Source organism: Hermetia illucens, chromosome 3 (genome assembly GCF_905115235.1).
Source record: "Hermetia illucens chromosome 3, iHerIll2.2.curated.20191125, whole genome shotgun sequence".
Taxonomy (NCBI): domain Eukaryota; kingdom Metazoa; phylum Arthropoda; class Insecta; order Diptera; family Stratiomyidae; genus Hermetia; species Hermetia illucens.
The window spans coordinates 117,410,219-117,422,710 of NC_051851.1; the positions used below are offsets into that span (position 1 = coordinate 117,410,219).

General features: G+C 38.4%; 1 protein-coding gene across 6 annotated transcripts in view; it reads left to right on the plus strand.

The window, feature by feature from the left end:
* The window catches only part of LOC119651280 (protein limb expression 1 homolog), a 195,818-nt gene extending 186,340 nt beyond the window's left edge, over positions 1-9,478 (plus strand). For all 6 annotated transcript variants that reach the window (XM_038054784.1, XM_038054786.1, XM_038054787.1 and 3 more), the window contains one exon: positions 7,415-9,478. In XM_038054784.1, the coding sequence (XP_037910712.1) occupies positions 7,415-7,781 (367 nt within the window). In that variant the 3' untranslated portion in view covers positions 7,782-9,478. The remainder of the gene's footprint in view (positions 1-7,414) is intronic.
* The last annotated feature ends 3,014 nt before the right edge of the window (positions 9,479-12,492 follow it).

Sequence of the window (12,492 nt, forward strand, 5' to 3'; positions counted from 1 at the left end):
ATAGCATAGTTCATTATCGAAATAGAGAGCGACTTATACACCCATCTCCAAAAACGATGTTTTCTGCTGCCACCCAATAGGGCGCTGTGATAATTTTAGAGAGAAAATGTAAACGGAATTTTAACGTGCGGACTTAACCACTGTCCGGAAACTAGGATTATTAAAAAATCTTGAAAGCTAAATTGTTGGCGCCTTGTTAAACTTTTTTTTTTGTAAATTTTGTTGTTTTTTAGGGCTTCTTTAATGAATAAAAAAACTACCGAATGCATCGCAATTTTCCTAGTTTGCAGTCCGTGCAAATATGTTCTGAATAATTCGTGAAAATTTCAAAGAATTTCTTTGGATAGATTTGGAGCTATGGTGGCATGAGATTTTCACCATGCAATTTCGAGAAAAAAGCGTTTAAAAAGTTGAATACGACTTTCAACCATAAAATCGTAATAATAATAATTGTTGGCGCAACAATGCATATTGGATCAGGGCCAAGAAGTGTGCTAAAGCACTTCATTCGAGACCGTAGCAGTACACTACAGGATTAGAGTGCCCTATAGGAGGCAATGTGGTCAGCGTTGCGCTTGGCCTGATTTGACTCAGGTACTCATTCACAGCTGAGTCGGCTTATATCCGACGTCAAATCACGATACGCCACCAGTGGAATTTGAACCGCGACCTTCCGTATGACAGCTTTGTGCTCTAACCATTCAGCTTAAATCTTAACTGACCATTCTTCTGCTATATCCACCCCATAAGCCTTAAGTTTTTTAAACAAAAAACACAAGTAAAGTCTTGGCTTCAATTCCTGTGATTCTAGCGAAAGCCATTCGAACGTCATTTGGACCAATAAATACGCGTTTTATTATGGCGATCGACATAAACCTGGCATGTGACATTTTACCTGTTTAACAGTGTAATTTCCGAATATCAAAAAATCACTTTGCCCATATATTCTACACTATATCTAGATACAACTGATAAAAAAAAACAAGTCGGAATACCGGAAGCTCGCGCTTCGGGTATAAAGGTTTTGTGTTCATCTTATCTAAGAAATTTCAACTAACATTTTTCTATCCGTATAGAGCTACAAAACTACGAGACATACGTTCATATTATAGCCGTAGATGTTACGTTCACCTTAAACAAACAAACTGTCTATTTTCGAATACTGTACACATATATGCACGTATATAGATTGATCGTAACCATATTTCCGATTTACTTCTTATATCTATTTGAATTAGGCACTACCCGCGAAGTCCATTAGCACGCATATATTATATACCTACATACACACACGTCCCGTTGGAATAATTGATATTCACATACAAATGACTTAAAAAGTAAAACAAAATAATCCTTTTCCACCCAATTCATTCGTGGTGGTATTGACGAATTGATATATGATGATGACGTCATGCAGGTTGTACAGTGCACGAAATTCGCAAAAAATTGTAAAGTTTTACCCCCTATAACTTTGTTAATAATAGTTTGATTTTCTTCAAACTTCACCAAATTGTGCACTATGTTCTTCTTTATATGCATGCCAAATTTTGTACTTCTGAGATGAAGATAAGGGGGGTGCCGGGTAAATTTCTAAAATGTAGAAATATACTATTATTAACTTTATTTGTGCAGATATCGGAACCGGATATATTTTGAGGCCTAGATTTCGTAGAGATGCACTACTGCGATTTTTTTCAGATTTTTCGGTTGGATAGGTTCTGAGAACGAGACCTGTTACACTTTTTGGGGGTCATATTTTGAGCCCTCACTCCAGTATGTTTCACCCAACATCAAATATTGAACCAGTTTCGAAAAGTACTAATTGAGACCTTTCATTTGATACCCCACATGGCTACATTCTGTGAAAAAAATTTTGCACTCTCCTTTCACATGTATGGGGACCCCCCCCTTAAACTTAACACAAAATGGCGTCAGTTACTGCATGTAAAGGGAACGGCAGATTACATACTCCTACCAATTTTCGTGACGATCGGTTCAGCCGTTTCCGAATAAATCGGCTGTGACAGACAGACAGACAGACAGACAGACAGACGGACAGACAGACAGACAGACAGACAGACAGACAGACAGACAGACAGACAGACAGACAGACGGACAGACAGACATCGAATCGATTCTAATAAGGTTTTGTTTCACACAAAACCTTAAAAAACTAAAACAAAATAATTCTTTGGGACCCCATTCATAAGAACTCATTTGGTTGTGGTATTGACGAATTGATATGGATGATGACGTCATGCAGTCATGCATGAAGAGTGCCCGAAATTCACAAAAAATGGTAAAGTTTTACCCTCTATAACTTTGTCAATAATAGTTGGATTTTCTTCAAACTTGACTAGCTTGTGCATTATGTTCTTTATTATACGCATGCCAAATTTTGTACTTCTGGGATGAATATAAGGGGGGTTGCCGGGTAAATTTCTAAAATGTGGAAATATACTATTATTAACTTTATTTGTGCAGATATCGGAACCGGATATATTTTGAGGCCTAGATTTCGTAGAGATGCACTATTGAGATTTTTTTCAGATTTTTCGGTTGGATAGGTTCTGAGAACGAGACCTGTTACACTTTTTGGGGGTCATATTTTGAGCCCTCACTCCCCTATGTTTCACCCAATATCAAATATTGAACCAGTTTCGAAAAGTACTAATTGAGATCTTTCATTTGATACCCCACATGACCACATTTTATGAAAAAAAAATTTTCACCCTCCTTTCACATGTATGGGGAGCCCCCCCTTAAACTTAACACAAAATGGCGTCAGTTGCTGCATGTAAAGGGAACGGTAGATTACATACTCCTACCAATTTTCGTGACAATCGGTTCAGCCGTTTTCGAATAAATCGGGTGTGACAGACAGACAGACAGACAGACAGACAGACAGACAGACAGACAGACAGACAGACAGACGGACAGACAGACATCGAATCGATTCTAATAAGGTTTTGTTTCACACAAAACCTTAAAAAAGAATGCTCGCATCCGGCATAGCACCGAATGCTCAAGCAACAAGAATAGGTTTTATCAGGTTTCAATTCGAGTCAATTCAATTCGTATTCAGAGAACAAAAAGAAATAAACACTTTCGCAAACCCACAGTTCGTTTCCGTTTTGCCCTCACATCGACTTCATGTTAATAATATTTTTTTAAAAAATCGTCCCAGTTCTTTGGTAAACAGAACGATTTATTAAAAATTTGTCTTGGTGTAGAATGCTCCAAATTCCAGCGGTAAATTGATGACAAGATATGTGAATGTAGAGAAACAACATGGCAAATACTTCACTTCTTCTATGATCACTACGCGAATAAGCCTTCGTTCCAAAAGAAATCACAAAACTGAATACCAACCGTGTAAGAATCGCGTTTTCCGTTTCCGAAATGGAATCCTGAAAAATATTACATACATCAAAATGTACCGTGACTAGCAAAATATATCACTTATATATCACATTGGATCAGAATCGAATGACGAGTGATCTTCCAATTTCTCTCGTTGAAAAGATAACTTCGCTGACAGAATCAGAGACCATAGCTCCAGCTGATGACATTAACGAATCAGATCCTTAGCCAGCAGAAGAGTAAGAAATTTTCCGGCAATAGTGAACGTATTGAAACTTTGGGCAACTATTTTAGAAAAGAAAATGTTAAAAATCTGACTGAATATACCTAAATGCATTAAAATTGGACAAAGGTGTACCAATGACAAAAGATACAGGATGTCCCGTTTATGATGGTACAAATGTTGATGTTGGATAGTACCACTATTTTGAGGAAAATCATGGGTACTAAATCTTTTTCCGTTACAGAATTATAGCGTTTTTTGTGAATAGTGTCAAAAAGCTTAACCTCCCCCAAAAAGTCATAGTTTTCCACTCCCACAATCATTTAAACATAAAATTTCGTATAAATTGCAAAAATCATCATTCCTTCGAAGATATAACCGTTTAAAATTTAAAGAAATTTCAAAATCTAAATTTAAGCTTACATTTCTATAAACCTTCAAAGTTCATAAGAGTTGAACAATTCGAGCCAGTGGAGTCGCAAATTGATGAGTGACTCGCTAGTTGTCCGATCTCATTAAGCCTCATTCACGCACTGCGGGGTGGATTATGCAATCTCCTTCGAGACAAGTATATCGAAGGCCAAACTTTAAATACTTTAAAGGAGTATGTTCGCGTTTTCGTAACTAAAAGTGGTGAGAAATTTTTCGACTGAGGCATTTCTTGCTGCGTTTAAGCGGTCTATTGCAAGAAGAGGCCTGTGCTCAGAGATCTAAGACGAAACTAACTTTGTTGGGGCAGAAAATCAAATCGACCAGGAGATGCAGAAGCTGCACCAGTAATCACCAAAGTTAACAGTACTTGGAAATTCTACCGTTCGCTATATCATACATAGACGGTCTTTGTGAAGCCTCCTTAAAATGAGCAAAACGCCACTTAAAATGCGCGTTCATTCAGGCAAAAATTGTTCTAATTTTGCAGAGTTTACTGAAATACTCTGCAATTTCGAGGCATGCCTGAACTTGAAGCCGCTGGTTCCGCTCTCCAAAAACCCCAAAGGAGTTAAGACTTGGCCCCTGGGCATTGTCAACGTTTGAAGGGGGTCTCAGGGGTAGCTGCATTTATTTGTCCAAACTAAATAGCGCAAGGAAAACATAAGTGTGAGACTCGGTCAATTAGTACTAATTAGAGAACGCGAGACACCCCCATTAAAGTGTCCATTGGCGCGTGCCATCCATTCTCGAGACAACGAAGTAGCCCGAACAGTTCAGTATCATGGATTTTCAAGGAAACATTTCGGAACAGAGAACTAGTGTCCCTGGCCGGGTTCGGCACAAAACGATAAATAACTGTGCAACGAAACCCTCCTGCATTATCGCTTTTTCCGAGCTCCGTTAAATGGCAGTAACCTAAAGGCAGTCAATCCTATTCCCAACCGGACTAATCTAACAATAGTCAATCCGACTTTTGGAATGGTGAAGCACCCAAAAATACCAAAGATAGCACTATATTCGGTGTACTACTCGGTCTGCCAATATTAATACTATCCTTCAGAACAGTGTTTGCGCGAAATATAACGATGAACAACTAGAAGCTGTGGACCCCGCAGGTTGGACTCTATGTGAAGGAATTGGGAGAATTACAAGTGGCGGAAATCTGAATGTTAAGGTGGTATATCCGATACAAGCAAAAAGCAAGGATCATCAAAATATAACGGAGATGCTAAAGCCAATGACGTCCTATTGAGGAATCTACTGTTCAGATGGGAAGACATCGTTCGGAGGTTGGAATAAGTGCTCCATATCCCGCCAGTAAGGAAACAACAAACAAATAGGAGAGGGTTACTAGACAAGATTTTAACCGACCTTTCCGCGTAAACGATGAAGTGTACAGTGACATCGATGAATTTCGGCCCGTGGGATACCCGACAGAATGTCCGACTAAGTGCTTGCGTAAAAGCATACATTCATTTGTTTCTGAAATCTGGGCAGCTAAAGAAATGGTTGGCTTAGGTGAGTCGGTTCGGAAAGTTCAAATAGGTAGCTGATATCCACATACTTAAAAGTAGCAGATTATTACGATGATCTGTGTACAAAGTGCGTTGGTAATGCCAGCGGAAAGATTTGACAGGTTACGAATGGACAATTTACACACCATTTCACCACTAATTACAAAATCGGTCATAGAGTGCTTCGTGCAGTACAGCTCGAGATTGCTCTCAAAGCCGCACCCATAGCACAGTAGATCTACTATAGGCAGTACCCTTACAAAAATGACCCCACTTGCAAATGTGCTTGCAGAAGCTTATCTGTACACATCAGAGACGCTAAACAAGGAAAAGGCATAATCTTCGTCAAATCGTATTGGTAAGAGAGAGATTGGTGAGCTTTTGCTATTCTGGTACTACGGCGTGCTCACCCATATGGCAAAAAGTTGTTTCATGTATTCACTTATACATAAGCAAAAACTTGCCAATCTCACCAATACATTGGCAAGTCCGGGCGGTATGTCAAACACAGCTGATCGGGTTTTCGGTACATCTCGCTTATGCTCAAGGGCAAAACAATTTGAAATCGTGTGTACTCGCACTGATTTCCCCCCTTGAGGGGCAAGGGGGAGTGAGGTAGCTGTCTAGTATCTAACTGTGCCCATAGCATATCGATACATCGTCGCTACTGGTCTGGGTTTCGGATTTGCTCTATCGTGGGAATATAACGAACCTTTTAGTAATTTTTCGCTGATTCGCCCAGATTAAACCACTTCACTATCAGGCTAGGCTAGGTTATCCCATTCGCCCAAAATATGTATCATCATCGATAACATCATTCACTCCGCCAGATCCGATTTTTTCGCCGCAGAAATCGGTGGAAAAACGGTTGGAATATGCCTAGCTTTTGCGGCACTTTTTCATTGACGTTAAAGTAGTTTATGATAGCGTAGTCAAGATAAAACTGTACGAGAGCATGGAAGAAATCGGTGGACCGGATAAAATTATATCATTATATATATCAAACTATATCGCTGGCCATGCGAGGGTATATAATAACAGGAAGGTCTCCCTTGGGATATACCACCGTCAATAACAGTCTAAAACAAGGGGCGATTTATCATGCACCAGAGAAGTAGTCCGCGACGCTAAGGTGAATACCAACATCACTATACACTTCAAGTCCACACAACTGCTGACGTATGCAGGGTCGAAAACAAAACCAGTAACCGTTTTTACGACCAAATCCTCGCGCGATTGTTGGCAGCCATCAGAGCTTATTTTAGCTTACAAAAACTCATTCACGTGGAACGGCTCATCAGTCGGTTAAAGTCCCTAATGTATTAGACAAGACAATGATCTTACCATTCGTCACATGTTCCCTGTAAGTAATATTTTAATTTTTTAGCCGCGTTAAACAGGAGAATTTTCCCAAGAACTTTTGGCCTGCTGCTACAGGGATTGCTCATTCTGCAGCCTACACAACGAAGAAATCGTTGAGTAATATTGCGACCGTTTTATTGTGAATGAAACCGTGCGAACTGCAGTGGGCGGGTCATTTAACACCATTTTGTAGTCTTTAAGTTATTGTCACTTATAGTTGACGTTCATATGACTTTCCCGGGTTTTTTAACTCAACTTTTCTTATCGATGTTAACGCGTTTTCATAACACGTGTCCTCAACATCCAACTCGGTAAATTAGAGTGATGAAATGAGTTCAATCTCAAGTTTTATTTTCCCTCTACAGCCTTCCAATGAAGTTTATCTTTGGAAGTTATTCAAAAATTAGAATTATTGTTAAGAATCACTCAATAGAGCTTTATGGTCATCAAGCTCATAAAAATTATGGTTATCTCTGCATAAATTTGTTCAACTAAAAAAACGATTTCTCTTCCTTTACAGATTCATGCTTGAAGCAAATAAAGGTCGTACAATGTTAGAATTTCAAGAACTCATGACAGTATTTCAGCTGCTTCATTGGAACGGATCATTGAAAGCGATGCGTGAACGACAGTGTTCACGCCAGGAAGTCGTCGCTCATTACTCGAATCGTTCCTTGGATGATGATATGCGTGCCCAGATGGCCTTAGATTGGATCGCTCGAGAACAAGAAAACCCAGGCGTTTTGGGACGAGAGTTGGCACAGGCTGAGAGAGAATTAGAGACTGCACGGTTAGCCGGACGGGAATTACGCTTTCCAAAGGAAAAGAAGGACATCTTGATGCTGGCTCATACGCAATTGGGTGGTGGAAATGCGATGAACAGCTAAGGAGGGAATGATAAAAATTTTGTGGAGATCAGTTTGATTAACAGAAAAAACGCGAAAAGTAGGAACGTTGTGGTCAAAATTTAAAATTCCAAGTTAACTCGTCAGATGAATAATGCAATCTCGAACAATAAATCTTTTTTTTATACCTCTAAGTTTCTCAATTAGAGAAAAGAACATGATTCCAAAATCATTTCCAATTCAAGCTAATCACTGAGTCTTGCAATGATAACAAAAAAAAGTCCACCCCTCCCTAAAACTTGATATTGCACCTCGAAATGGAGTAAAAGAAAAACGTAAGCATTGCTCTGTGTTTCAAATAAAGATAATTTTCTTTTAGATTTTAGTTGAAGAGGAGAAAAGCTCAAGTGAATGTGATTTTATTTTTTACTGATAAACAATACATAATTGTACTTTTCTAAACGGAGAAATAAAAATTAAAAACAAATAAAAATGCAAAAAAATGTATTGGTTATATATCTTTTAATTTTAAGGTTATTATTAGTTGCCTATACGCTGCTTTTCCTAGAGGAAGGGATTCTCCTCTTTGTGAAAGCAAATGTGCATTTCCATGTTATTGAAAAAGTTAATGATAACCACTGGAGTCAAACAGTTTTCAGCCATTCCATTTAACTTTCACATTCAAATGTTGCCTTAATCATTACAATTGGATTTTTCATTCTTCCAAAATAAAATCTTGAATAGCACCCTCAATTTTCACTATACCTCATTCTATCCTCATCAATAAAAATTTCAATTTCAAGTACTTTTGCTAGAACGAATAAAGGGCTCCATTCCACACTAAAATATATTCCTTAAATAACACTTAATTTATGTTAAAAACGAGTCAGCTTTAAGATATTTTGATATTAGCAAAATTGAAAATTTATCAAATTTAGCCGAAATTTGTGTAAGTTTTACTTTTAAAAGCAAACATTGTAAATACTTAAATATTTTTATTTTCAAAATTTCTCGATTAGATACTAATTTGGGACCAAATTTTCGCTTTAGAGATATTATTTAGTAAAATGTTTTTAATGAAAACGAAAGTATATTTTTTAGCTACTAAACCAAATTTAGAGACAAAATTATTTCATTTTGATAAATTATTTTTCAAAAGCTAAACAAATCATAAATTTAAGATAGCAACAAAGTGAACTTGTGATCTTTATTCGTAAAAATTAAATTAATTATTTTGAATGTAATCAAATTGTGTATAACTGTCGTGAACATGTTTTTCTTTCAAAAGAGTTGGAAAAAGCTGAAATTCACTAATTACGCTGACTAAACCTGAACTCTTTTCCCGTGCAGATAAATATATACTTTTAAAGAATCAAAAACGTTAATTATATTAACCAAGCGCCATACTGAATTCATTCATATGAAAATTAAGAAAGTAATCCGCCAATAAACAAAACTAATTGCCAACATCAGAGCCCAATAGCCATTTTTTGGGATCAACTACCTAATTTTGCAACTCTTCTGTTCGTTGTTTTGTTTAATAAACTTTTTATACCTTACTCAATAGTTTTAAAATGGATACATTTCAAGTTTTGAATAGAATATAAGCAGCAATAAGTAGTTTCCGTAGAATTCCATTTTCATTCTATACACGTTTTTTATTTTACTTATTTTTATTCCTTTTCCAATAATCATGTAAAAATGTGAAAATAAAATTTGTATTACAAAAGTTAAAAATATGACTACGCTTTTTCTTAAAAACCAAGAAGTGGCGATCGTGATTTTATATATTCGTAAGCCAGGTGGAAAGCCAAGTTTAACGAAGAAGCCTCAGGGAAAACGGGTCTATTGAGACCTATAAGTTAATCATTTGCACCGGAAAAACAACACTTTTTTTTCTCGAGGTCAACCCAACTCGATGTAAATGCCCAATAACATTAGCTTAAAAGTTTTCGCTATTCAACTCTTGCAACGATAAAATGCCTATAATCTCCGCGAGAAACAAGCACTAGAACAAGAATCCTTCTGAGCGGAAAATAGTTTTTCAGATAAATAATTTGAACCCACAGCGAAGTCAGCCTAATAATTACATACTCGTATATATTTAATGATAACCGATAGTCGATCAACAAAGACTGGAGCAAGGGAACAGTTTTCTAAATATCCTGAAACGGGCTATTCGCAAATTGACGGGGCAGATAGTGAGTGACAGGAGTGATTTATTGCTCCCAAAGGAGTAGCATCGTGATATTCCATTATATCTGGTGGTGATTTCATTTCGGTTGGAGATACCGTAAATATTCGGAGATAGTTTCCTCTAGGTTCATCGGCGGGACAACTCCCGGCAGAGGCCGCTGGAAACGCCTTTAGATAAGCCTATTAGTCATGTTTTAGGGGCAAGCGAATCTTGCGGGAGATGGAATAAAGCAACAAGCCAGGGAGCATCCTTCTTGCACTGCAGAAGGTACTAATAATGCAGGCAGCAACAGGCCGAAGGCTGCGTGACTAAGAGGGCACATTTGAATACTGTTAGTTAGTTGTTTTGAATACTGTTAGTTCAGTCAGTTTCAATTAAGATCCTTGCCTTGCCTCACTATTATTTCCTAGTGAGCAGTAATTTGCCGAGAAAGGGGCAACTTGGCCCACTATAACTTTGTTAATAATAATAAAACTTTCACTACACTCCCCGGTATGATGATCCGTGCTAAAAGCCACTTTACCGCATCTTATGGATGAATGGTGAGGCTAAGGGAGATTTGCAGTAGATTTATTAATATGAAAAATAATCGTTGGTGCAAAAACAGGACCTTGAAATGTGTTAGAGCATTTCATTCAAAACCGCAACGGTACACTACACGATTACAGTACCCTATAGAAGGCAATGTGGTCAGCATTGCGCTTGCTTTACCCTTATTTGAATCAGGTACTCATTCACAACCTAAGTCGATTTGAAATCTGACGTCAAATCACGATACAAATTCCACTGCCACTGGTGAGATTTCCGTACGACAGCCATTTTAATTTAGTTTTCTAATGTTATTAAATTTATTTGAGCAGATACCGCTACGAAGAGAATTTTGAGCCATACATACCATATGCATGGATCACCACTACTATTTTCGGAATTTTCGGTTGGGTATTTTCGGAGAATGAACCCTTGGAGTAACTGAAGTAAAACTCTGGGTTCCCGCAATCCTAACATTTACAATCTGTTTCAAAACTAACACTGCCTTGCAAAGGACTAATCGATACCTTTCATTTAATCGCTCACATGCCTATATTCGGTGAAAAAGAAACTTGGCATCCCTTTTTTGCATATATGGTGACCCCCTCCGGTATATTTCAAACAAGTTTTCGCACCTCGCTAGATACCAGTCGATCGTTGAGAATTTAATAACAAACGCTTATAAAACCAGCAGTTAGGGTGACCTACTGTCCTCATACATTACCAATCTCAGTATGAAGCTGAACAGCAGAGCAAGAGCAGTGGCAGTGGAAGCGCTTGGGAGGCAACCAAATTCAGCCGACAACGAAACAGCAATAGCTGATTCTTAAGCGATGTAGCCAGTAATCACTAGCAGATGGTAACACCGGGAATGGAGGTGCTGCCGGAGCTGGTCATTGAGGTTGAGAGAGGGTGAAGTTCAAGGGGGATTCGATACAAAGGGATTCCGAGGGCATCTGTTGCTAGCATATGTTGCAGGGATGCCTGGAAAACTCCGGAATCAGGGAAGAGGAACCCCCGATGAAAATCGGACGTTTTCTACTCCGCATAAATAGAAAACGCTTGTAGGTACTGGAAAAGACAGAATACAGAGTGGGTTAGAAACCCACCCCAACCCAAGCTCTAGGAGAAACGAAAATCGACGGTATGAGGGGAATCGACGGTACTCCTACGGAAGCAGACCATTTTAAATTTGAGGCAGGTAAATTTACGGCACTAGAAATACTTCAGGGTAATTCCGAAATGAACCAAGAAGTCTCTTCGACGGAGCTGTCGACGTGTCTCAGGTATAGCTTGGGAGGAAATCTTTGATGCCACCTTACTAACTGACAATACAATTTTCAGGATGGACAACTAGAGACTGTATGATCAGAGATCTTTATCGAATCACCGCTGAATACTTTTCAAGCCGAATCTTGCAGTTAAGGTTTGCTTTCGTTTTCCAGACGCAGGGAGGATCGACTGGGGAGAACTCAGTCTAATTATCAAGACCAAATAATTCGGTGCTGCAAATGGGAACATTGCTAAAACAGACGAACTAGTGTCTAAGGGCGGAGCTCTAGAGAAGCAATTTTCAAATCGCCTTTAGAGTCTCATGTCCTAGAAAATACAGTAAAAAGATATTACCACAGTCGTGAAAAAACACCAGTCCACCTACAGAAAACACACATACTCGCATCCATGCAAGGAATGCCTGAAAAGATCCGTGGTCCTAGCTTATTTACTAAACATCGGAAACATAAACAATTCGTCGAGAAATTCTTCAAGCGACGAGGACTGGGAGTCAGAACCCCGCTCGGAAAGTATGTAATCCCAGACGGTTGAGACTATAGAATCGGTAATCACCGAGGATAGAATTAACTAGGCTATAAACAGCCTCTCCGCATGGAAATCTGCAGGGTCAGACGGCATATTACTTCCAAAAGCAGTCCTTTGATCACTTCAAAAGTCTTTCAAAAATTCAGAAATCAACTTGACTGGATTTCTAAACTCAATGCGGTTTAACTATTCAGGACATTGTGATGTAGA